General features: G+C 45.0%; 1 protein-coding gene and 1 long non-coding RNA gene across 3 annotated transcripts; both read left to right on the forward strand.

Moving 5' to 3' along the window:
• Positions 1–769: 769 nt before the first annotated feature.
• Positions 770–2,575, forward strand: LOC135567436 (uncharacterized). The gene is made up of 2 exons (XR_010462359.1): positions 770–891; positions 2,107–2,575. It is a non-coding gene; the product is annotated as an uncharacterized LOC135567436 (long non-coding RNA).
• Positions 2,576–9,718: 7,143 nt separating this feature from the next.
• On the forward strand, positions 9,719–25,734 carry LOC115115490 (uncharacterized). 2 transcript variants are annotated; one of them, XM_065014831.1, is made up of 9 exons: positions 9,719–9,801; positions 12,773–12,953; positions 18,556–19,034; positions 19,134–19,296; positions 21,814–22,107; positions 22,578–23,066; positions 23,786–23,931; positions 24,826–25,000; positions 25,191–25,734. In XM_065014831.1, exons 2-9 carry the CDS (start codon positions 12,800–12,802, stop codon positions 25,472–25,474), a joined length of 2,184 nt encoding a protein of 727 aa, XP_064870903.1. In that variant the 5' UTR covers positions 9,719–9,801; positions 12,773–12,799; the 3' UTR covers positions 25,475–25,734. The 2 variants fall into 2 exon arrangements, with proteins under 2 accessions (XP_064870903.1, XP_064870904.1); XM_065014832.1 differs by having other exon boundaries at positions 22,578–23,060.
• Positions 25,735–25,952: the final 218 nt, after the last annotated feature.

Consider the following 25,952-nt stretch of genomic DNA (forward strand, 5'->3'; position numbering starts at 1 on the left):
GACACCCTGTTTCCTACGTAGTGAACGACTTTTGACCAGAGCTCTATGACACCCTATTCCCTACATAGTGCACTACTTTAGACCTGAGCCCTATGGCACCTTATTCCTACATAGTGCACTACTTTTGACCAGAGCCCTAAGTAGTGTACTATGCATGACCATTGGGCTCTGGTAAATAATAGTGGCCTGTATATGACATAGGGTGTCATTCAGGATCAGAACTTTCTTCCATCTCCCTTCTGGTACTCCTTACAGGTGTGGGTGTGACAGACCGTAGCCATGGTACCCAAGCAAGGCATGACGCTGCTGCTGCTGCTCCTGGTCGCCGCCACGGCAGCGGTGATGGGACAGAGGAGCCAGCGTCGCCCGGCAACCACAGACGAATGGAACTACAAGGCTGGCTGTGAGCTTTTGATGTTTCCCGGGTCGTGTCCTAAATGTCTCCCTGTATTCCATACAGAGTGCACAGGGGATAGGGAGACACTGGGGACGTGGTCTCTGTCTTTACTGCTGTGTGTAAATGACAAAACAGTGTTGGTGAAATGAATTCAGTTTTGTGGAATCACAACGTGAGAGACAGAAACACTATCCTGTTAATTAACTGTCAGTCTGTCTGTCTGTCTGTCTGGCTGTCCGTCTGTCCGTCTGTCCGTCTGTCCGTCTGTCCGCCTGTCCGCCTGTCTGTCTGTCTGTCTGTCTGTCTGTCTGTCTGTCTGTCTGTCTGTCTGTCTGTCTGTCTGTTTGTCTGTCTGTGGTTCCTAGCGAGAAGGTAAACATGCGTGGGGTGTCCAACCTCACCCAGGTTCTGGACAACTGGAGGTTTGACATCCTCACTGAGATGAAGACACTGCTCCAGAACGACCACCAGTCACTACTGCCAGACTACGCCAGGTAGAGGGGGAGGAGGGGAGAGAGAGGAGGAGAGGGTATGGGGTGGATGGACAGGAAGGGGGAGGAGGGGAGAGAGGAGGAGAGGGTATGGGGTGGATGGACAGGAAGGGGGAGGAGGGGAGAGAGGAGGAGAGGGTATGGGGGTGGATGGACAGGAAGGGGGAGAGAGAAAGAGTGAGAGTGTGGGTGGAGTGTGTGTGAGAGAGAGAGGGAGCGAGAGAGTGGGTGGATGAGGTGTGTGTGTGTGTGAGAGAGAGAGAGAGATTGACTGTTACCATTTTATTGTTATTATTTTTGTATTTAATTTTATATTATTATTTGCTTTATATTTATATTTTGTTACAATGTATATTGTATACATTGTTGCTTTGGCAATATTGACACAATGTTTTTCATGCCAATAAAGCAGCTTGAATTTGAATTTGAATTTGAGAGAGAGTAGGTGTGAGTGTATGTGAGAGAGAGAGAGGGAGCGAGAGAGTGGGTGGATGAGGTGTGTGTGTGAGATAGAGAGTGAGTGAATGGATGGATGTGAGATACAACTTTTGATTTAGTTTAGTTGATTTAGTTTTTTCAAATGGCAAAATAACAGTGTGTCTGTATGATGTTGTTGGAGAATATCTGAAACTGAAACTGAAAGTCAAACGTTGTGTGGTCGGCCATGTCATAACAACACTGAAAGCTGCAATTCTTGATTGGCTAAAATAGAACGTGATTGATTATGGTTAGACATGGAAAGAGGTTAAAAAGGCAGTTTAGTATTTTATCTCAAACCCTAATGGTATTCCTTTTCCCCTATATAGTGCACTAAGGGCCCTGGTCAAAAGTAGAAAAATACATAGGGAATATGATGTCATTTGGAACGTGGTTAATGTTCACACAGCACAGAGAAATGGACAGTTTCCTCTCACTGACGTTAATATAGCTGACGTTATATTTAATGCCTCCTCTCCTCTCCTCTCCCTCTCCTCTCCTCTCCTCTCCTCTCCTCTCCTCTCCTCTCCTCCCCTCCTCTCCTCTCCCCCTCCCCACACCTCCCCCCTCTCCCTCTCCTCTCCCTCCTCTCCTCTCCTCTCCCTCCTCTCCCTCTCCTCTCCTCTCCTCTCCTCTCCTTCCTCCTCTCTCCTCTCCTCTCCTCCTCCCTCTCCTCTCCTCTCCTCCCCTCCTCCTTCTCTCATCTCCTCTCCTCTCTTCTCCTCTCCTCTCCTCTCTCAGGATCCAGCCCCTGTCTGAGGCTCTGAATGACCTTTACAAGGAGTTCAACTTCTCAAGGCTCACCTTGGTGATCTCACAGAAAAATTCGCCGCCATAGAAACCTTCATCGACGAGGTCAAGACTGAGCGGGCCAATGGTGGCACCTTGGCCCCCGCCTCCAACCCAAACCCCGCCTCCAACCCAGTGCCAGCTAGGAGGAGAGTGGTCAAAAGAAAGCTCCCGCCTCTTAAATGACCAAAACTCCACCCCATCCCATTGACCCCACCCAACTCATCCTACTCACCCCAACCTACTATGCTCTACCCTACCCTACCCCATCCCATCCCACTGACCCCATCCCACTGACCCCATCCCATCTCACTGACCCCATCCTACTGACCCCATCCCATCCCGCTGACCCCATCCCACTGACCCTATCCCTCTGACCCCATCCCACTGACCCCATCCCATCCCACTGACCCCATCCCACTGACCCTATCCCTCTGACCCCATCCCACTGACCCCATCCCATCCCACTGACCCCATCCCATCTCACTGACCCCATCCCATCCTGCTGACCCCATCCCACTGACCCTATCCCTCTGACCCCATCCTACTGACCCCATCCCATCCCGCTGACCCCATCCCACTGACCCTATCCTCTGACCCCATCCCACTGACCCCATCCGATCCCACTGACCCCATCCCATCCCACTGACCCTATCCCTCTGACCCCATCCCACTGACCCCATCCCATCCCACTGACCCCATCCCATCTCACTGACCCCATCCCATCCTGCTGACCCCATCCCACTGACCCCATCCCATCCCACTGACCCCGTCCCATCCCACTGACCCCATCCCATCCCGCTCACCCCATCCCACTGACCCCATCCCATCCCACTGACCCCATCCTCTGACCCCATCTCACTGACCCCATCCCATCCAACAGACCCCATCCCATCCCTTATTCTGTCCATTTATAGATGTAACTCTGGTTTTATGTAACTTTATAAACAGTTTAGCCCTCTGCTCTGACATTCTGGGATTCATTCTATTCTGATGAGATTAGGCATTTATCAGACAAACCATTTGATAGTAAAATACATTTAATTAATACATTTTAAACTCACCTGACTATAGGAAAGGCAGAGGAAGAGAGACTGAGAGAGAGAGAGAGAGAGAGAGAGACAGAGAGGGAGAGCGAGAGAGAGAGAGAGAGGGGAGAGAGAGAGAGAGAGAGAGAGAGAGAGAGAGAGAGAGAGAGAGGGAGAGAGAGAGAGAGCTAGAGAGAGAGAGAGAGAGAGAGGGGAGAGAGAGAGAGAGAGAGAGAGGGAGAGAGAGAGAGAGAGAGAGAGAGAGAGAGAGCTAGAGAGAGAGAGAGAGAGAGAGAGAGAGAGAGAGAGAGAGAGGGAGAGAGAGAGCAATAACTAAGCATGTTTAAGTGGTCTTATAATGGTGAATTGAATTAAATAACCTACAAATAAAACCTAATTATTCTGTATACATTGATGGAGGTAAATAAATATGTTTTTTTTGCATCAATTCAATGTCTACATCCTCCCTATCAATCCCTGACTCTACACATCCTAGTACTGTCTGTCTACACATTCTAGTACAGTCTGTCTCTACACATTCTAGTACAGTCTGACTCTACACCTTCTAGTACAGTCTGACTCTACACATTCTAGTACAGTCTGACTACACATTCTAGTACAGTCTGACTCTACACATTCTAGTACAGTCTGTCTACACATTCTAGTACAGTCTGTCTCTACACATTCTAGTACAGTCAGTCTACACATTCCAGTACTGTCTGTCTCTACACATTCTATTACAGTCTGTCTCTACACATTCTAGTACAGTCTGACTCTTACACATTCTAGTACAGTCTGGTACAGCTAGTACAGTCTGTCTCTACACATTCTAGTACAGTCTGACTCTACACATTCCAGTACAGTCTGGTACAGCTAGTACAGTCTGTCTCTACACATTCTAGTACAGTCTGACTCTACACATTCTAGTACAGTCTGTCTCTACACATCCTAGTACAGTCTGTCTACACATTCTAGTACAGTCTGTCTACACATTCCAGTACTGTCTGTCTCTACACATTCTAGTACAGTCTGTCTACACATTCTAGTACAGTCTGGTACAGCTAGTACGGTCTGTCTCTACACATTTTAGTACAGTTTGTCTACACATTCTAGTACAGTCTGGTACAGCTAGTACAGTCTGTCTCACACATTCTAGTACAGTCTGACTCTACACATTCCAGTACAGTATGGTACAGCTAGTACAGTCTGTCTCAACACATTCTAGTACAGTCTGACTCTACACATTCCAGTACAGTCTGGTACAGCTAGTACAGTCTGTCTCTACACATTCTAGTACAGTCTGCTCACACATTCTAGTGCAGTCTGGTACAGCTAGTACAGTCTGACTCTACACATTCTAGTACGGTCTGTCTCTACACATTCTAGTACAGTCTGACTCTACACATTCTAGTACAGTCTGTCTCTACACATTCTAGTACAGTCTGACTCTACACATTCTAGTACAGTCTGACTCTACACATTCTAGTACAGTCTGTCTCTACACATTCTAGTACAGTCTGACTTACACATTCTAGTGCAGTCTGGGCAGGGCAGGATTTTGTTCCATACACTCTAAGAAAAATATAGATCTATATAGAACCAAAAAAGGGTTCTTTTCCTTGCTTATACGGGCACTCTCTAATGTTCTATTTAGAACCCCAATAACCCTTTTCTTGAAATGTGGGGTTCTATATAGAACATATGAAGCAAGCAATATAACGTTTTTGTTTTTAAATGACCTAATCAGGGTCTTGATGATTGGTTGGCTTGCTAAACTATGTGTCTTAGTGCTGGTATGGAACTAAACCCTGCAGCCACTGCTCTTGTAACGCTACAGCGATCGAGGTGTCAGTTGCTATGTTAACCCTCTTGAGGGAGACAGTGGCTTCTTTGTTATCCCTCCTCTCACAGTCCACATTACCAGAAGTGGATCTATCTGGCATTGTTTTTGTATTTTACACCCCCCCATCTTTTCTCCCCAATTTCAATCTTGTCTCATTTACATTTAAGTCATTTAGCAGACGCCTTATCATCGCTGCAACTCCCCAACGGGCTCGGGAGGCGAAGGTCGAGTCGCGCCCTCCGAAAAACATGACCCGCCAAAAACCGCGCTTAATTAACACCCGCCTGTTTAACCCGGGAAGCCAGATGCACCAATGTGTCGGAGGAAAACCGCTCAACTGATGACCGGGTCAGCCTGCAGGCACCCGTCCCGACACAAGGAGTCGCTAGAGCGCCAGCTGTTATACAGCCAGGGATCAAACCTAGGCCTGTAGTGACGCTCCAGCACTGCGATGCAGTGGCTTAGACTGCTCGGGAGGCCCCAATATACATTTTTGAATTGGTTAAAATTAGCACTTGTTCATCAAGCTGCCTCACGCTACATAGTGCACTATATAGGGAGTAGGGTGCCATTTGGTACAACCTATCAGGTTATCCTACTGTAGGAATATACCTGACTTGTATCACTGTCCTTGTTTCTTCAATAAAGGCACGGTAACCTTCTGTTTTGTTCACAGGCTCTGCAATAGACTAGTGTCCTGTCCAGGGGGTGTCCTGTACATCACACCGTCTCACTACAGAAACAGGAGATAGACTAGTGTCCTGTCCAGGGGATGTACTGTACATCAAGCGGTCTCACTACAGAAACAGGAGATAGACTAGTGTCCTGTCCAGGGGGTGTCCTGTACATCAAGCGGTCTCACTACAGAAACAGGAGATAGACTAGTGTCCTGTCCAGGGGGTGTCCTGTACATCAGTTTTAACACAGATTCGCATTGAGGTATTTTGTTCTCCAACGTTGTTTTTTTTCTCTTCACAAGTTTCTATTGGTTCAGAAAGTGTTGTAACTCAGGAAAAACACGTGCAACACAAAACACTTCAACGGGAATACGTGTTAAAACATGTTACAGCTCAGACAGACACACCTACGAGTGAAATGTCTGACTGAGCACTTTCCCACGTTATAAGAAGGGAACTGCCTCTGTTGTAAAGTTAGAACAGTCAGTGGCTAATGGATACTTATGGATACAGACTTATGGATACAGTGTCACAGAACTTTATCCAGACAACCAAATTGTAGCTTTTGGACGAGCCCAATGAATAGGCCTATCAGACGGGTGGGATACCAATCGCACCAGTTATAAACAGGTCGTTTATGTGTGTTTTAACAAAATCACAAAATCTGATCTAACAGTACCACAAAGTGTTTTTCTAAAAATCTGATTTGGATATATTTAGATTCATAACATTTAGAATTTAAACTTTTTCAGGATGAGAAAAACATTTTCTGCTAAATGCCCAATACAGTGTGAAATACACATAAACAACAGCCGAAAGGCTGTTGCCATAGCAAACAACCAAGGCTGATTTTGATGGCCGGCAATCACAATATTCTGAATATTTCCCCACTAGGTGATGCGAGCGTGGCGTTTTCATAGTTTTAGTCAAATTCTGTTGATATCTTTATGACATCTATAGACTCCTCCATTGAGAAATATATATTACAGTACCAGTCAAAAGTTCAGACACACCGACTCATTCAAAGGTTTTTATTTATTTTTACTATTTTCTACATTGTAGAATAATGGTGAAGACATGAAGACTATGAAATAACACATATGGAATCAATCAACCAAATCAAATCAAATCAAATCAAATCAAATCAAATGTATTTATATAGCCCTTCGTACATCAGCTGATATCTCAAAGTGCTGTACAGAAACCCAGCCTAAAACCCCAAACAGCAAACAATGCAGGTGTAAAAGCACGGTGGCTAGAAAACTCCTAGAAAGGCCAAAACCTAGGAAGAAACCTAGAGAGGAACCAGGCTATGGGGGTGGCCAGTCCTCTTCTGGCTGTGCCGGGTAGAGATTATAACAGAACATGACCAAGATGTTCAAATGTTCATAAATGACCAGCATGGTCGAATAATAATAAGGCAGAACAGTTGAAACTGGAGCAGCAGCACAGTCAGGTGGACTGGGGACAGCAAGGAGTCATCATGTCAGGTAGTCCTGGGGCACGGTCCTAGGGCTCAGGTCAGTTGAAACTGGAGCAGCAGCATGGCCAGGTGGACTGGGGACAGCAAGGAGTCATCATGTCAGGTAGTCCTGGGACATGGTCCTAGGGCCCAGGCCAGTTGAAACTGAGCAGCAGCATGGCCAGGTGGACTGGGGACAGCAAGGAGTCATCATGTCAGGTAGTCCTGGGGCATGGTCCTAGGGCTCAGGTCCTCCGAGAGAGAGAAAGAAAGAGAGAAGGAGAGAATTAGAGAACGCACACTTAGATTCACACAGGACACCGAATAGGACAGGAGAAGTACTCCAGATATAACAAACTGACCCTAGCCCCCGACACATAAACTAATGCAGCATAAATACTGAGGCTGAGACAGGAGGGGTCAGGAGACACTGTGGCCCCATCCGAGGACACCGGACAGGGCCAAACAGGAAGGATATAACCCCACCCACTTTGCCAAAGCACAGCCCCCACACCACTAGAGGGATATCTTCAACCACCAACTTACCATCCTGAGACAAGGCCGAGTATAGCCCACAAAGATCTCCGCCACAGCTCAACCCAAGGGGGCGCCAACCCAGACAGGCCGACCACAACAGTGAATCAACCCACCCAGGTGACGCACCCCCCCAGGGACGGCATGAGAGAGCCCCAGTAAGCCAGTGACTCAGCCCCGTAACAGGGTAGAGGCAGAGAATCCCAGTGGAAAGAGGGGAATCGGCCAGGCAGAGACAGCAAGGGCGGTTCGTTGCTCCAGAGCCTTTCCGTTCACCTTCCCACTCCTGGGCCAGACTACACTCAATCATATGACCCACTGAAGAGATGAGTCTTCAGTAAAGACTTAAAGGTTGAGACCGAGTTTATGTCTCTGACATGGGTAGGCAGACCGTTCCATAAAAATGGAGCTCTATAGGAGAAAGCCCTGCCTCCAGCTGTTTGCTTAGAAATTCTAGGGACAATTAGGAGGCCTGCGTCTTGTGACCGTAGCGTACGTGTAGGTATGTACGGCAGGACCAAATCAGAGAGATAGGTAGGAGCAAGCCCATGTAATGCTTTGTAGGTTAGCAGTAAAACCTTGAAATCAGCCCTTGCTTTGACAGGAAGCCAGTGTAGAGAGGCTAGCACTGGAGTAATATGATCAAATTTTTTGGTTCTAGTCAGGATTCTAGCAGCCGTATTCAGCACTAACTGAAGTTTATTTAGTGCTTTATCCGGGTAGCCGGAAAATAGAGCATTGCAGTAGTCTAACCTAGAAGTGACAAAAGCATGGATTAATTTTTCTGCATCATTTTTGGACAGAAAGTTTCTGATTTTTGCAATGTTACGTAGATGGAAAAAAGCTGTCCTCGAAATGGTCTTGATATGTTAGAAGTTAACCAATGTTGTGTTAAACAAATCAAAATATATTTTATATTTGAGATTCTTCAAAGTAGCCACTCTGCCTTGATGACAGCTTTGCACACTCTTGGCATTCTCTCAACCAGCTTCATGAGATAGTCACCTGGAATGCATTTCAATTAACAGGTGTGACTTGTTTAAAGTTAATTTGTGGAATTTATTTCCTTCTTACTGCATTTGAACCAATCAGTTGTGTTGTGACAAGGTAGGGGTGATATACAGAATATAGCCCTATTTGGTAAAAGACCAAGTCCATATTATGTCAAGAACAGCTCAAATAAGCAAAGAGAAACGACAGTTCATCATTACTTTAAGAAGGTCTGTCAATACGGAACATTTCAAGAATTTTTAAAGTTTCTTCAAGTGGTGCCGCAAAAACCATCAAGCGTTATGATGAAACTGGTTCTCATGAGGACCGCACAGGAAAGGAAGAGCCAGAGTTACCTCTGCTGGAGAGGATAAGTTCATTAGAGTTACCAGCCTCAGAAATTGCAGCCAAAATAAATGGTTCACAGAGCTCAAGTAACAGACACATCTCAACTGTTCAGAGGGGACCTCGTGAATCAAGCATTCATGGTCAAATTGATGCAAATAAACCACTATTAAAGGACATCAAAACTATGAAATAACACATATGGGATCTAAATAAATCACTGAGTGTCACCAGCCATGCACCCCCACACCATCACACCTCCTCCTCCATGTAATGTAAAAGGACCAGTATTGAGCCGTAGAGTAGGAGAGCTGATCTAGGATCAGGTCCCCCTGTCCATGTAATCTAAAATGACCAGTATTCAGTCATAGAGCTGGTCTAGGATCAGGTCCCCCTGTCCATGTAATCTTATTCATTACGATTCTAAGGATTAAAACTGATCCTAGATCATAACACTGATGCAGAGACGCTATTTGAATCGAGGAGGCAGAAAGTAGGTATGGAACACAGCCAAGCCCAGCCCAAGACTAGGATTACTTTCAGTATCATTTCCTGAACACTGGACTCTTCATGGGAAGTCCTGCCCCCAGAGTAAATAACACACACACACACACACACACACACACACACACACACACACACACACACACACACACACACACACACACACACACACACACACACACACACTTCTCACTAGGCCTCATACGGATCTACACGGAAACCGAGCACCAGAAAAAAGAGATTACATTTATTGTAAAACACCAGGTACTGTGATTTCTTTATGTGCTTTTTTGTGATCTAGTCTGTCCTTACTAACCAAGTTAGATCTAGTCTGTCTTTACTAACCAAGTTCGATCTAGTCTGTCCTTACTAACCAAGTTAGATCTAGTCTGTCTTTACTAAACAAGTTAGATCTAGTCTGTCCTTACTAACCAAGTTAGATCTAGTCTGTCCTTACTAACCAAGTTCGATCTAGTCTGTCTTTACTAAACAAGTTAGATCTAGTCTGTCTTTACTAACCAAGTTCGATCTAGTCTGTCTTTACTAAACAAGTTAGATCTAGTCTGTCCTTACTAACCAAGTTAGATCTAGTCTGTCCTTACTAACCAAGTTCAATCTAGTCTGTCTTTACTAAACAAGTTAGATCTAGTCTGTCCTTACTAATCAAGTTAGATCTAGTCTGTCCTTACTAAACAAGTTAGATCTAGTCTGTCCTTACTAACCAAGTTAGATCTAGTCTGTCCTTACTAAACAAGTTAGATCTAGTCTGTCCTTACTAAACAAGTTAGATCTAGTCTGTCCTTACTAAACAAGTTAGATCTAGTCTGTCCTTACTAAACAAGTTCGATCTTGGATGTATATTTTTGTAGGTCTGAAGAATATGAAGAATCTAGTGGATAATTAACAACTTTATAGTTGATAATTAACAACTTTATTTGATCTAATTTGAGTTTATTGTTTATGTTCAGATACACCAACAGTTGTAATCTAACAAGGACATGATTCAAAATCAATGATACATACACTACCGGTCAAAAGTTTTAGAACACCTACTCATTCAAGGGTTTTTCTTTATTTGTACTATTTTCTACATTGTTGAACAATAATGAAGACATCAACACTATGAAATAACCCATATGGAATCATGTAGTAACCAAAAAAGTGTTAAATAAATCAAAATATATTTTACATTCTTCAAAGTAGCCACCCTTTGCCTTTTATTGAACTAGGCAAGTCAGTTAAATTATGGAACGTTTCGACAACATCCGGTGAAATTGCAGAGCGCAATTTTAAAATATTTTTTATTATAAATATTTAACTTTCATACATTCACAAGTGCAATACACCAAATTAAAGCTTAACTTATCTAGCCACCGTGTCAGATTTCAAAAAGGCTTCATGGTGAAAGCAAACCATGCTATTATCTGACGACAGCACCCCATCAAACAAACACATGACAATCATATTTCAACCCACCAGGCGCGACACAAAACCCAGAAATAACGATATAATTCATGCCTTACCTTTGAAGATCTTCTCCTGTTGGCACTGTAATATGTCCCATAAACATCACAAATGGTCCTTTTGTTTGATTAATTCCGTCGTTATATCTCCAAAATGTCCATTTATTTGGCCCATTTGATTCAGAAAAACACCGGTTCCAGCTTGCCCAACATGACTACAAAATATCTAATAAGTTACCTGTAATCTTGATCCAAACATTTCAAACAACTTTCCTAATCCAACTTTAGATATTTTAAACCGTAAATAATCGATCAAATTTAAGACGGGATAAACTGGGCGGCAGGGTAGCCTAGTGGTTAGAGTGTAGAGGTGGCAGGGTAGCCTAGTGGTTAGAGTGTAGAGGCGGCAGGGTAGCCTAGTGGTTTGAACGTTGGACGAGTAACTGAAAGGTTGCAAGTTCAAATCCCCGAGCTGACAAGGTACAAATCTGTCATTCTGCCCCTGAACAGGCAGTTAACGCACTGTTCCTAGGCCGTCATTGAAAATAAGAATTTGTTCTTAACTGACTTGCCTAGTTAAAATAAAAAATAAAGAAACTGTGTTCAATACCGGATGAAAACAAAGTGAAGCACGTTCCAGGTCGCGCGCACCAAAACATTAGAGTGGACCTGGAGTGACACATGAAAATAACAGGGCTACTTCTTCATTTCTCAAAGGAAAAACATCAACCAATTTCTAAAGACTGTTGACATCTAGTGGAGCCATACGAACTGCAACCAAATGCCTCAAATCTAGATTCACATAGAAACCCGGGGTTTCGCCTGCCAAATAAGTTTGGTTATACTCAGAGACATCATTTTAACAGTTTTGGAAACATTAGTGTTTTCTATCCAAATCTACCGATATTTGCATATCCTAACTTCTGGGCCTGAGTAGCAGGCAGTTTACTTTGGGCACGCTTTTCATCCAGACGTGAAAATACCGCCCCCTAGCCCAAAGAGGTTTTAAGAACAAATTATTGTTTACAATGATGGCCTACCGTGGCCAAACCCAGATAACACTGGGCCAATTGTGCACTGCCCTATGGGACTCACAATCACTGCTGGATGTGATTCAGCTGGATTCGAACCAAGGACTGTAACAGGATTCGAACCAAGGACTGTAATGACACCTCTTGCACTGAGATTCAGTGCCTTAGACAGCTGCATGACTCAGGAGCCTGACTTGATGACAGCTTTGCACACTCTTGGCATTACAAAAAAAAAACATAATTTCACTTTGACATTATGGGGTATTGTGCTTAAGCCAGTGAACCAAAATCTACATTTTTATATATATTTTTAAACTGTAACACAACAAAATGTGGAAAACGTCAAGGGGTGTGAATACTTTCTGAAGGCACTGTACATGTCAGTAGTTACGAGCAAACTATATGAAAGGCTATATTAGGTTGATAAAATTTGATTTGTATAATGTATGCCTTAAAGGTGGAATACTTAATGGTAAAACTGCCATGTTCATTTGTGGTATTACAACATACACTACCGAACTTACTTCAAACAACCAACACTGATTTTTCCCTCAGATATCATTGCATCACAGGACATTATAGAACAGCAGAGTGTGTAGTGTTTTTGTTTCACCACGTTACCATGACGCTCCTCACCTCCACTTGATCAACAAAATCAAAAACAATAACAACGTAGGTGGGGGTGGACAGTGGCGCGGCTTCCATCTTTTATTGATCTTAATTGTTCTCCTCATTCGTCAGATCAATATTCCCTGTTCTGTGAGAGCAATGGCCAGGTCAGAGAATATCCCTCTGGAGGAGGAGATGGTGAGCATCCTGGATCGATGCGGACCAGCTCTGACATATGTCCTACATAGCAAGTTTGGATGTACTGCTGTGCTCCATGGTGTTGATGCCGGTGCAATGAAATTCAAGAAGCCAGGTGAGGAAAGGTTTTCTACCCAGCTGTCAAAGGACCTCAACAGTAAAAAGACAGTGAAAATAACAGTAGCGTTGCTACATACAGGCACCGGTTAGTCGGGCTGATTGAGGTAGTATGTACATGTAGATCTGGTTAAAGTGACTATGCATATATGATGAACAGAGAGTAGCAGTAGCGTAAAAGAGGGGTTGGCAGGTGGTGGCTGGGACACAATGCAGATAGCCCAGTTAGCCAATGTGCGGGAGCACTGGTTGGTCGGGCCAATTGAGGTAGTATGTACATGAATGTATAGTTAAAGTGACTATGCATATATGATAAACAGAGAGTAGCAGCAGTGTAAAAGAGGGGTTGGGGGGGGCACACAATGCAAATAGTCCGGGTAACCATTTGGTTACCTGTTCAGGAGTCTTATGGCTTGGGGGTAAAAACTGGCGAGAAGCCTTTTTGTCCTAGACTTGGCACTCCGGTACCGCTTGCCATGCGGTAGTAGAGAGAACAGTCTATGACTGGGGTAGCTGGGGTCTTATACAATCTTTTGGACCGCCTGGTGTAGAGGTCCTGGATGGCAGGCAGCTTGGCCCCAGTGATGTCCTGGGCCTTCCTCTGACACCACCTGGTGTAGAGGTTCTGGATGGCAGGCAGCTTGGCCCCAGTGATGTCCTGGGCCTTCCTCTGACACCACCTGGTATAGAGGTCCTGGATGGCAGGCAGCTTGGCCCCAGTGATGTCCTGGGCCGTACGCACTATCCTCTGAAGTGCCTTGCGGTCGGAGGCCGAGCAGTTGCCGTATCAGGCAGTGAAACAACCAGTCAGGATGCTCTCGATGTTGCAGCTGTAGATCCTTTTGAGGATCTGAGGACTCAAGCCAAATCCTTTTAGTTTCCTGATGGGGAATAGGCTTTGTCGTGCCCTCTTCACGACTGTCTTGGTGTGTTTGGACCATTCTAGTTTGTTGGTGATGTGGACACCAAGGAACTTGAAGCTCTCAATCTGCTCCACTACAGCCCCCTCGATGAGAATGTGGGCGTGCTCGGTCCTCCTTTTCCTGTAGTCCACAATCATCTCCTTAGTCTTGGTTATGTTGAGGGATAGGTTGTTATTCTGGCACCACCCGGCCAGGTCTCTGACCTCCTCCCTATTGGCTGTCTCGTTGTTGTCGGTGACCAGGCCTACCACTGTTGTGTCATCTGCAAACCTAATGATGGTGTTGGAGTCATGCCTGGCCGTGCAGTCATGGGTGAACAGGGAGTACAGGAGGGGACTGAGCACGCACCCCTGGGGAGCTCCAGTGTTGAGGATCAGTGTGGCAGATGTGTTGCTACCTACCCTTACCACCTGGGGGCGGCTCATCAGGAAGTCCAGGATTCAGTTGCAGAGGGAGGTGTTTAGTCCCAGGATCCTTAGCTTAGTGATGAGCTTTGTGGGCACTAGGGTGTTGAACGCTGAACTGTAGTCAATGAATAGCATTCTCAAATAGGTGTTCCTTTTGTCCAGGTGGGAAAGGATAGTGTGGAGTGCAATAGAGATTGCATCATCTGTGGATTTGTTTGGGCGGTATGCAAATTGGAGTGGGTCTAGGGTTTCTGGGATAATGGTGTTGATGTGAGCCATTACCAGCCATTCAAAGAACTTCATGACTACGGACGTGAGTGCTACGGGTATGTAGTCATTTAGGCAGGTTGCCTTCGTGTTCTTGGGCACAGGGACACTGGTGGTCTGCTTGAAACATGTTGGTATTACAGATTCAGTCAGGGACATGTTGAAAATGTCAGCTAAGACACATGCCAGTTAGTCAGCACATGCCCGGAGCACACGTCCTGGTAATCCGTCTGGCCCCGCAGCCTTGTGAATGTTGACCTGTTTAAAGGTCTTACTCACGCCGGCTACAGAGAGCGTGATCACACAGTTGTCCTGAACAGCTGATGCTCTCATGCATGCCTCAGTGTTGCTTGCATCGAAGAGAGCATAGAAGTGATTTAGCTCGTCTGGTAGGCTCGTGTCACTGGGCAGCTCGCGGCTGTGCTTCCCTTTGTAGCCTGTAATAGTTTGCAAGCCCTGCCACATAAGACAAGCTTCGGAGCCGGTGTAGTATGGCTCAATCTTAGCCCTGTATTGACGCTTTTCCTGTTTGATGATTCGTCGCAGGACATAGCAGGATTTCTTGTAAGCTTCCGGGTTAGAGTCCCGCACCTTGAAAGCGGCAGCTCTACCCTTTAGCTCAGTGCGAATGTTGCCTGTAAATCATGGCTTCTGGTTGGGGTATGTACGTACAGTCACTGTGGGGACGACGTCCTCGATGCACTTATTGATACAGCCAGCAACTGATGTGGTGTATTCCTCAACGTCATCGGAAGAATCCCGGAACATGTTCCAGTCTGTGATAGCAAAACAGTCCTGTAGTTTAGCATCTGCTTCATCTGACCACGTTTTGTACACCGAGTCATTGGTGCTTCCTGCTTTAATTTTTGCTTGTGAGCAGGAATCAGTATAGAGTTGTGGTTGGATTTACCAAATGGAGGGCGAGCGAGAGATTTGTACGCGTCTCTGTGTGTGGAGTAAAGGTGATCTAGATTTGTTTTCCTCTGGTTGCACATTTAACATGTTGATAGAGATTTGGTAGAACTGATTTAAGTTTCCCTGCATTAAAGTCTCCGGCCACTAGGAGCGCCGCCTCTGGGTGAGTGGTTTCCTGTTTGCTTATTTCCTTATACAGCTGGCTGAGTGCGGTCTTAGTGCCAGCATCCGTCTGGGGTGGTAAAAAAACAGCCACGAAAAGTATAGCTGAAAACTCTCTAGGCAAGTAGTGGGGTCTGCAATTTATCACAAGATACTCTACTTCAGGCGAGCAAAATCTAGGGACTTCCTTAGATTTCGTGCACCAGCTGTTGTTTACAAATATGCACAGACCATCCCCACTCATCTTACCGGAGTGTGCTGTTCTATCTTACCGCTGCAGCGTATATCCCGTTAGCTGAATATCCATGTCATCATTCAGCCACGATTCCGTGAAACATAAGATATTACAGTTTTTGATGTCCCTTCGGTAGGATATTCGTGATCGTACCTCGTCTAGTTTATTGTCCAATGATTGCACATTGGCGAGTAATATTGACGGTAACGGCAGCTTTCCCACTCGCTTTCTGCGGATCCTTACGAGGCATCCCGCTCTGTGTCTGTACCTGCGTCTCTTCTTCTTGCAAATACCTGGGATGTTGGGTGTTCGGAGAATGTCCTGTGCGTCCTGCTTGTTGAAGAAAAATTATTTGTCTAATCCGAGGTGAGTGATCGCTGTCCTGATATCCAGAAGCTCTTTGTCTAATCCAAGGTGAGTGATCGCTGTCCTGATATCCAGAAGCTCTTTGTCTAATCCGAGGTGAGTGATCGCGGTCCTGATATCCAGAAGCACTTTGTCTAATCCAAGGTGAGTGATCGCTGTCCTGATATCTAGAAGCTCTTTGTCCGAGGTGCTTCTACACCTGCATTGCTTGCGGTTTGGGGTTTTAGGCTGGGTTTCTGTACAGCACTTTGAGATATCAGCTGATGTACAAAAGGGCTATATAAATACATTTGATTTGATTTGATTTGTCTAATCCGAGGTGAGTGTTCAATGTCCTGATATCCAGAAGCTCTTTGTCTAATCCGAGGTGAGTGATCCTGATATCCAGAAGCTCTTTGTCTAATCCGAGGTGAGTGATCTCTGTCCTGATATCCAGAAACTCTTTGTCTAATCCGAGGTGAGTGTTCACTGTCCTGATGTCCAGAAGCTCTTTGTCTAATCCGAGGTGAGTGATCCTGATATCCAGAAACTCTTTGTCTAATCCGAGGTGAGTGATCACTGTCCTGATATCCAGAAGCTCTTTGTCTAATCCGAGGTAGTGATCGCTGTCCTGATATCTAGAAGCTCTTTGTCTAATCCGAGGTGAGTGATCGCTGTCCTGATATCCAGAAGCTCTTTGTCTAATCCGAGGTGAGTGATCGCTGTCCTGATATCCAGAAGCTCTTTGTCTAATCCGAGGTGAGTGATCGCTGTCCTGATATCCAGAAGCTCTTTGTCTAATCCGAGGTGAGTGATCCTGATATCCAGAAGCTCTTTGTCTAATCCGAGGTGAGTGATCGCTGTCCTGATATCCAGAAGCTCTTTGTCTAATCCGAGGTGAGGGATCGCTGTCCTGATATCCAGAAGCTCTTTGTCTAATCCGAGGTGAGTGATCCTGATATCCAGAAGCTCTTTGTCTAATCCGAGGTGAGTGATCGCTGTCCTGATATCCAGAAGCTCTTTGTCTAATCGGAGGTAGTGATCGCTGTCCTGATATCTAGAAGCTCTTTGTATAATCCGAGGTGAGTGATCGCTGTCCTGATATCCAGAAGCTCTTTGTCTAATCCGAGGTGAGTGATCGCTGTCCTGATATCCAGAAGCTCTTTGTCTAATCCAAGGTGAGTGATCGCGGTCCTGATATCCAGAAGCACTTTGTCTAATCCAAGGTGAGTGATCGCTGTCCTGATATCCAGAAGCTCTTAGTCTAATCCGAGGTGAGTGATCGCTGTCCTGATATCCAGAAGCTCTTTGTCTAATCTGAGGTGAGTGATCGCTGTCCTGATATCCAGAAGCTCTTTGTCTAATCCGAGGTGAGTGATCCTGATATCCAGAAGCTCTTTGTCTAATCCGAGGTGAGTGATCCTGATATCCAGAAGCTCTTTGTCTAATCCGAGGTGAGTGATCCTGATATCCAGAAGCTCTTTGTCTAATCCGAGGTGAGTGATCGCTGTCCTGATATCCAGAAGCTCTTTTTTGCCGTAAAATACGGTTGCAGAAACATTATGTACAAAATACGTTACATATAACGCAAAAAAAACAAGTAATAGCACAATTGGTTGGGCGCCCGTAAAACTGCTGCCATTTCTTCCGGGGTCCATTTTAGATCTAGTTCTTAGTTCTTCCAACAGTGTGTAGTTCTGCCTCCTTTCAAGGTGAGATCCTGGTCAAAAGAAGTAGATGAAGAGGAACTCTTATTATCGTTGGTGTTTTATCAGAACACTTGCCATATATCTCACAGTATTTCCTACAGTATATCTCACAGTATTTCCTACAGTATTTCCTATGGTATATCTCAGTATTTCTTACAGTATTTCCATCAGTATATCTCACAGTATATCTCACAGTATTTCCTACAGTATATCTCACAGTATTTCCTACAGTATTTCTCATGGTATATCTCAGTATTTCTTACAGTATTTCCATCAGTATAACTTACAGTATTTCTTACAGTATTTCCTACAGTATATCTCACAGTATTTCTTACAGTATATCTCACAGTATTTCCTACAGTATTTTCCACAGTATTTCCTACATGATATCTCACAGTCTTTCTTACAGTATTTCCATCAGTATATCTCACTGTATATCTCACAGTATTTCCTACCGTATATCTCACATTCTTTCTTACAGTATTTCCTACAGTATATCTCAGTCTTTCTTACAGTATTTCCTACAGTATTTTCCACAGTATTTCCTACAGTATTTCCTACATGATATCTCAGTCTTTCTTACAGTATTTCCTACATTATATCTCACAGTATTCTTCTTCTGTGTCTCATCTTTAAGTATTTAAGCACGAAACTGTCCATTCCGACTCCAGAGATGCAAGGAAAAGTGTTCCACCGTTTATTGAGCTCTGTGGGGCCTATCATGAGACATTGAGGGAGGCCAGACGCTGGTATTTGGATGCTTTGTACCCTGCCTCGAAGAATGTAATCACCATTCACAACAATTTCATCCAGCACTTTGGCCAGAGGGAGTTTGAAGAGCTTCTTTCCCTTCAGACCAAGAGGGAAGTTTCCATCGAGGAGAACTTTAAAGATGGCCGCTTTGGATTGACCATCCAGGGGGCTTCTAGAGGGTTCAAAGCTGCTGTGTTAGAGGTGGAAGCCCTGTGCTGCAAAGTCCAAGAGGATTTTGCAAAGGAAGAGTTGAGTTTAATGGGCCTGCAATCTCCCATCAGTTCCCCAAGGAAGCCTGTAGATGACAACAGTTCTGACTATAAAGAGAGACAGCAACATTTTGCCGGACTTCAAATTGTCAGGGTGAGTGTCACAGGAAACGAAGGATAACATTAAAGTTGCAATCTGTGGTATTCCCTGCCTGATAATTCATCAAATATGTCCATGGCTGATGCGTTACAGGTTGAGAAGGTGGAGAACAAAGCTCTGAAGCAGGTCTTTGACCTTAGGAAGAGGCAGTTGCAGGTGTCTACCCCTTCTCAGCGAATGTACCAGCGCTTGCCTGTGCAATTCTGTGACCTGCTCAGCAGAGTGGGCTTTCAGATGGAGTTTACACCACCTGATGGTAAGACAGGTTCAGAGTTTACACCACCTGATGGTAAGAGGGATTCAGATGGAGTTTACACCACCTGAAGGTAAGAGAGGTTCAGAGTTTACACCACCTGATGGTAAGAGAGATTCAGATGGAGTTTACACCACCTGATGGTAAAAGAGATTCAGATGGAGTTTACACCACCTGATGGTAAGAGAGATTCAGATGGAGTTTACACCACCTGATGGTAAGAGAGATTCAGATGGAGTTTACACCACCTGATGGTAAGAGAGGTTCAGATGGAGTTTACACCACCTGATGGTAGAGATTCAGATGGAGTTTCAGATGAGAGTTTGGAGTTTACACCACCTGATGGTAATAGAGATTCAGAGAGATTCAGATGGAGTTTACACCACCTGATGGTAAGAGAGTTCATGGAGTTTACATGGTAAGAGATTCACACACCTGATGGTAAGAGAGATTCAGATGGAGTTTACACCACCTGATGGTAAGAGATTCAGATGGAGTTTACACCACCTGATGGTAATAGATGGGTTCAGATTCAGATGGAGTTTACACCACCTGATGGTAAGAGAGATTAGAGGTTTTAAGAGACAGACCACCTGATGGTAAGAGGTTCAGATGGAGTTTACACCAATGGGCACCAGGGTTTACATCACCTGAGAGGATTCAGACTCTGGCTAGAGATTCAGATGGATATCACTACACCACCTGGTTCAGATGGAGTTTAAGGCACCTCATCTAAGAGAGGTGCTAGAGGCTATATCACTACAGACCCTGGTTCAGCTGGTCTAAGAGCAGATTCAGGGTTAAAGCACACTCATCTCAGTGCTAGAGGCTATATCACTACAGACCCTGGTTCAGATTCAAATGGGTCTGATGGTAAGAGAGATTCAAAGCACCTGATGGTAATAGAGATTCAGTTTCTCAGATGGAGTTTACACCACCTGTGTAAGAGAGAGGTTTATCACCACAGAATGGTTCACCTGATGGTCTAAGGCACCTCATCTCGGTGCTAGAGGCTATATCACTACAGACCCTGGTTCAGTGGTCTAAGACACCGCATCTCAGTGCTAGAGGCTATATCACTACAGACACTGGTTCAGCGGTCTAAAGCACCTCATCTCGGTGCTAGAGGCTATATCACTACAGACCCTGGTTCAGCGGTCTAAAGCACCTCATCTCAGTGCTAGAGGCTATATCACTACAGACCCTGGTTCAGTGGTCTAAGACACCGCATCTCAGTGCTAGAGGCTATATCACTACAGACCCTGGTTCAGCGGTCTAAAGCACCTCATCTCAGTGCTAGAGGCTATATCACTACAGACCCTGGTTCAGTGGTCTAAGACACCGCATCTCAGTGCTAGAGGCTATATCACTACAAGACCCTGGTTCAGCAGTCTAAGGCACCTCATCTCAGTGCTAGAGGCTATATCACTACAAGACCCTGGTTCAGCGGTCTAAGGCACCTCATCTCAGTGCTAGAGGCTATATCACTACAGACACTGGTTCAGGCTCTCGAGTGGTGCAGTGGTCTGAAGCACCTCATCTCAGTGCTAGAGGCTATATCACTACAGACCCTGGTTCAGTGGTCTAAGACACCGCATCTCAGTGCTAGAGGCTATATCACTACAAGACCCTGGTTCAGCGGTCTAAGGCACCTCATCTCAGTGCTAGAGGCTATATCACTACAGACACTGGTTCAGGCTCTCGAGTGGTGCAGTGGTCTGAAGCACCTCATCTCAGTGCTAGAGGCTATATCACTACAGTCCCTGGTTCAGGCTCTCGAGTGGTGCAGTGGTCTAAAGCACCTCATCTCAGTGCTAGAGGCGATATCGCTACAGACACCTTGGTTTGATTCCAGGCTGTTAGGGCAGCATGCAATTGGCCCAGCGTCGTCTGAGTATGGCCGGTGTAGGCCGTCATTGTATAAAGAATTTGTTCTTAACTGACTTGCCTAGTTAAACAAAGGTTTAAAAAATGGTCAATCATAGTGTGAAAGCAGGTGAGCTGGTTCTATTATTTTTGGTGATTTGCAAGTCTAGCATAACACAATCACACCTTTTCCCCATAGATAGATAAGGCTAGACATTGTTTTTGTGAAGCTTGCACTCAATTGACCCTCACTGTTGCACACAACAAGCTTCCATTCCACATGACACAAAGGGACAATTTACGTCTGATTTAAGATGAAAACCTCCACCATGTTTAACCATGTTTCTCCTTAGAGGCACTTTAGTATTTGATTATTATGTAACGCCTTGAGATTGGAAAACATGTTTTTTAAATGACAGAATGCTAACACGAGGAGTAATAAATAGTTACACTAGCCGACATGTACTCTATCCGTGGGTCTACCGCAATCAGAATATGCAGGGCGGCCACTTTCGCTAGTCCTTTCTCAGTCGAAGCACATAACCTATTCCTGGTGTGTAGCTAGAATAACACAACAACCGTCACAAAATGGTTTTATGTTGCCATGGAGTCCACTTTGTCTGGTATTGTGCATTCATATGTTTACGTCCACAGAGCAAAATCTGGGAGAGGGGATCTACTTCAGCAGCAGTGTCCATGGAGCAGAGAGGCTGTGGAAGGGCTCAGCTGACCAGGAGTACCTGTACTTCATTGAGGCACAGGTGCTGACTGGCAAGTCAATTGTTGGCTGTCCAGGTCTCATCGTGCCACCTCCCTTTGCCAGAGACCCACTCACCTTGTATGACAGTGTGAAAGGAGGCGGAGACACCTGGGTCGTCTTCAATGGTCACCAGGCTCTACCTGAATATCTGATCACCTGCAATAAGCCTACATACGTAAAACCTCACGGTAAGACATTCTACATGACATTCTACTTGACGTTCTACTTGACGTTCCATTTGACGTTCCACATGACGTTCCACTTGACGTTCCACATGACGTTCCACTTGACGTTCCACATGACGTTTCACTTGACGTTTCACTTGACGTTCTACTTGACGTTCTACACGACATTCTATAGAATACCCTGTTACTTCATTAAAACAGTGTGTTGTGTACCCATATGGTAGCCTAGTGGTTAGAGTATTGGGCCAGCAACCTAAAGGTTGCTGAATCAAATCCCTGACCTGACAAGGTCAAAATCTGTTGTTCTGAGCAAGGCAGTTAACCCACTGTTCCCTGGGTGATGTGGATGTTGATTAAGGCAGCTCCCTGCACCTCTCTGATTCAGAGGGTTAAATGTGAAAGACACTTTTCAGTTGAAGGCATTCAGTTGTACAACTGACTAGGTGTCCCCACCCTCCCTTTTATTCTCTCAGCATTGTTCAACTGGGGTAAAGCTAAAAAGCCACAAAAGAATGAGGACATTGTCATCGAGGGCATGGTAGTGGATCCGGCTGTCTTCCACGTTTCTTCCAAAGTGGATCGTTGGATCAAGGACCTGAACCTAAAGGAACCAGAGAGCAGCAGCATCCCACACGACGCTGTCTACCAGTCCGAATCCCACCGCCACCGCATCCATGACATCCAGGAGATGCTGAGGAAGGCCAGGGACAAAAAGTCCTTTAACAGGAACATTACAGCGCCTAGCAACATGGTGGATAGGCAGCAGCAGCCAGGGGGAGAGTCCCAGAGATTCCACTCCATCCATAACTCCCATCTGCAGCAGGCGCTGGACAGGAAGGAGTCGCGCGTGGAGGTCTCTGCCCTGAGGAAAATGTTCACTTTCCCCCTGCCTGACAGGGCTGCTAACAACACAAGTGGAAACAGCCCCAAAAGCAGACAAATCGACAAGTTAGCAGGTACAGGTTGGTTTATTCCATACAGAGTTAATTTGTTATTTTAACCTTAGTTAACAAGGGGATAAGCTGAGTTCAAGTTAGCAGGTACAGGTTGGTTTAATCCATACAGAGTTAATTTGTTATTTTAACCTAAGGGGATAAGCTGAGTTCAAGTTCAACACGTCCATTAGCCAGAAGTCTATTTGCATTTTCTTAACCTTTGTATTCTGTTCATGGATACCATTTATTGTGAGGAAGGTAACATATTTAGAGCCGTGGAAACAACTATGAGGGCAGATGTTTGGCTAAGACTGGTAACATATTTAGAGCCGTGGAAACAACTATGAGGGCAGATGTTTGGCTAAGACTGGTAACATATTTAGAGCCGTGGAAACAACTATGACACGGGCAGATGTTTGGCTAAGACAGGTAACATATTTAGAGCCGTGGAAACAACTATGAGGGCAGATGTTTGGCTAAGACTGGTAACATATTTAGAGCCGTGGAAACAACTATGACACGGGCAGATGTTTGGCTAAGACTGGTAACATATTTAGAGCCGTGGAAACAACTATGAAACGGGCAGATGTTTGGCTAAGACTGTTCTTCTTTCTCGTGGCACTATCGTATCCTGTATACAACTATGCGAGCCCAGTTAGTGTTAGCATGATGGCTAAGTGTGACATGGTTTTCTTATGGAAAATGCTAACTGTTCACCAACTTAGTAATAACTGTGTTTGCTCTAGCTCAACCTATTGAGAGTCTCCCTCGGCATTGGGATGCCATGCCAGCCAACACGTCCTGCCTGTCCTGCCTCATCCAGCCAGGAAGCCCAGAGCACAATGAAGTTTTAAACCTGTTCCGAGCCACCTGCCCCAACAAAGTTATACAGGTAGGCTACCTGTTTTCCATTGTAGTTACTTTTATGTCTTCGGATGTTGTGGATGTTATCTGCATGGCTGTGTGAGTAATGGATTGATTTGTTCAGGGTGACTCATCTGTTGGTCTCTATCCTTCCTGACTAGGTTCTGGCCTTTCTAGGGAGTTTTTCCTAGCTACTGTGCTTCTACACCTGCAATGCTTGCTGTTTGGGATTTTAGGCTGGGTTTCTGTACAGCACTTTGACATCGGCTGATGTAAAAAATGACTTTATATATACATTTGATTTGAAATTGATTTAATTTGAGATCAGCCATATTAAATTGTTTGTTTATCAGAGACTTTGTGTGTTAGTGTCAGCGATTGGGTGCAGAGATGTAGCGGAGTCAGGCGCAGGACACAGGTTTAGAGCAACACACCAGAGTTTACTCGAAAAGTCAAGCAAAAATTACAACTAGGAACATACATACACACTAGCACATACAACAACCACTTAAGACACCAACAATCACGGACAGAACAGAAATGTATGCCAGAGGGTTAAATAAGGAACATGATATGGGGATTGAAACCAGGTGTGATACAGACAAAACTACACGATAAATGAAACATGGATCGGTGGTGACTAGAAAGCCGGTGACGTCGACCGCCAAACAAGGAGAGGGGCCGACTTCGGAGGAAGTCGTGACAGTTAGTATTTAGTTAAGCACTTAGAAATAATGAAGAGGCCCCTCAGCTCATCTACGGGTCAGCTAGGGGTCAGCTAGGGGTCAGCTAGCCAGATATTTGTTTCTCTGGATCTTTTTCAGCCCTCAATAATAATCTAAGATGTATAGAAGGTATTCAGGATACATTTTAGAGTCTATTATTGGCTCGTATAAAGTGATTTTCCCTCAATTTATTTCAGATTGAGAGGATCCAGAACCCAACCCTGTGGAGGAGTCTCCAGATCAAGAAACACGACATGGAGCTCAGGAACGGTCACCAGAAGAATGAGAAGAGGCTCTTCCATGGAACATGCCACACAACCATCAATCACATCAACAACCATGGTTTCAATCGGAGCTTTGCTGGGAAAAATGGTGAGACAGATATGTATGTTCCATGGACAAGGTCCCAGATCTCTTCGTCCTGTCTTGCCAACTCCTATAGCGTATTGGTAAAAGTTATATGTACAATTCTATTGCTCTTCATTTAAAACTTAGCTTGTGCTTCTCATTTACTCAGTCTTGTCTCTGCAATAGTCTAAAACCTAAGTATCATTTTTTCCAGCTACAGTATTTGGAAACGGCACCTACTTTGCTGTTGGTGCCAGTTACTCTGCCAGAAGCACATATTCAAGACCGGATCGCCAGGGGCAGAAGTATATGTATCTCTGTCGAGTTCTGACTGGCGATTTCACTGCAGGACGACATGGGATGACATTTCCTCCAGCTAAAAGCACCACGACTGTTGAACTCTACAACAGCGTGACAGACAACCCATCAGGACCATCTATGTTTGTCATTTTCCATGACAACCAGGCATATCCTGAGTACTTGATCACATTCTTCTAGAACCTGCGGAGAAAAGCAAAAGAAATGAAATGCTCTTACTAAACTTTCAAAAGTCTTCCTTATGATGATGACTTAGTGCCTTATAAACTGTTATACACAACTTTTATTGAAGAAATTAAAAAGACTGATGTCACTTTTACATGGAAAAGTGTAACCATTACAGGTTCTAATGTAACCCGGTTCAATCTAACCGTAGCCTGAACCACAACCCGAACCCTAGCCTCAACCCTAACCCTAACCTCCACCACAACCCTAACCCTAGCCCTAGCCTCCACCACAACCCGAACCCTAGCCTCAACCCTAACCCTAGCCTCCACCACAACCCTAACCCTAGCCCTAGCCTCCACCACAACCCTAACCCTAGCCTCAACCCTAACCATAACCCTAGCCTCCACCACAACCCTAACCCTAGCCTCCACCACAACCCTAACCCTAGCCTCCACAACAACCCGAACCCTAGCCTCAACCCTAACCCTAG

The sequence above is a fragment of the Oncorhynchus nerka genome, unplaced genomic scaffold (assembly GCF_034236695.1).
Source record: "Oncorhynchus nerka isolate Pitt River unplaced genomic scaffold, Oner_Uvic_2.0 unplaced_scaffold_2069, whole genome shotgun sequence".
Lineage (NCBI taxonomy): Eukaryota > Metazoa > Chordata > Actinopteri > Salmoniformes > Salmonidae > Oncorhynchus > Oncorhynchus nerka.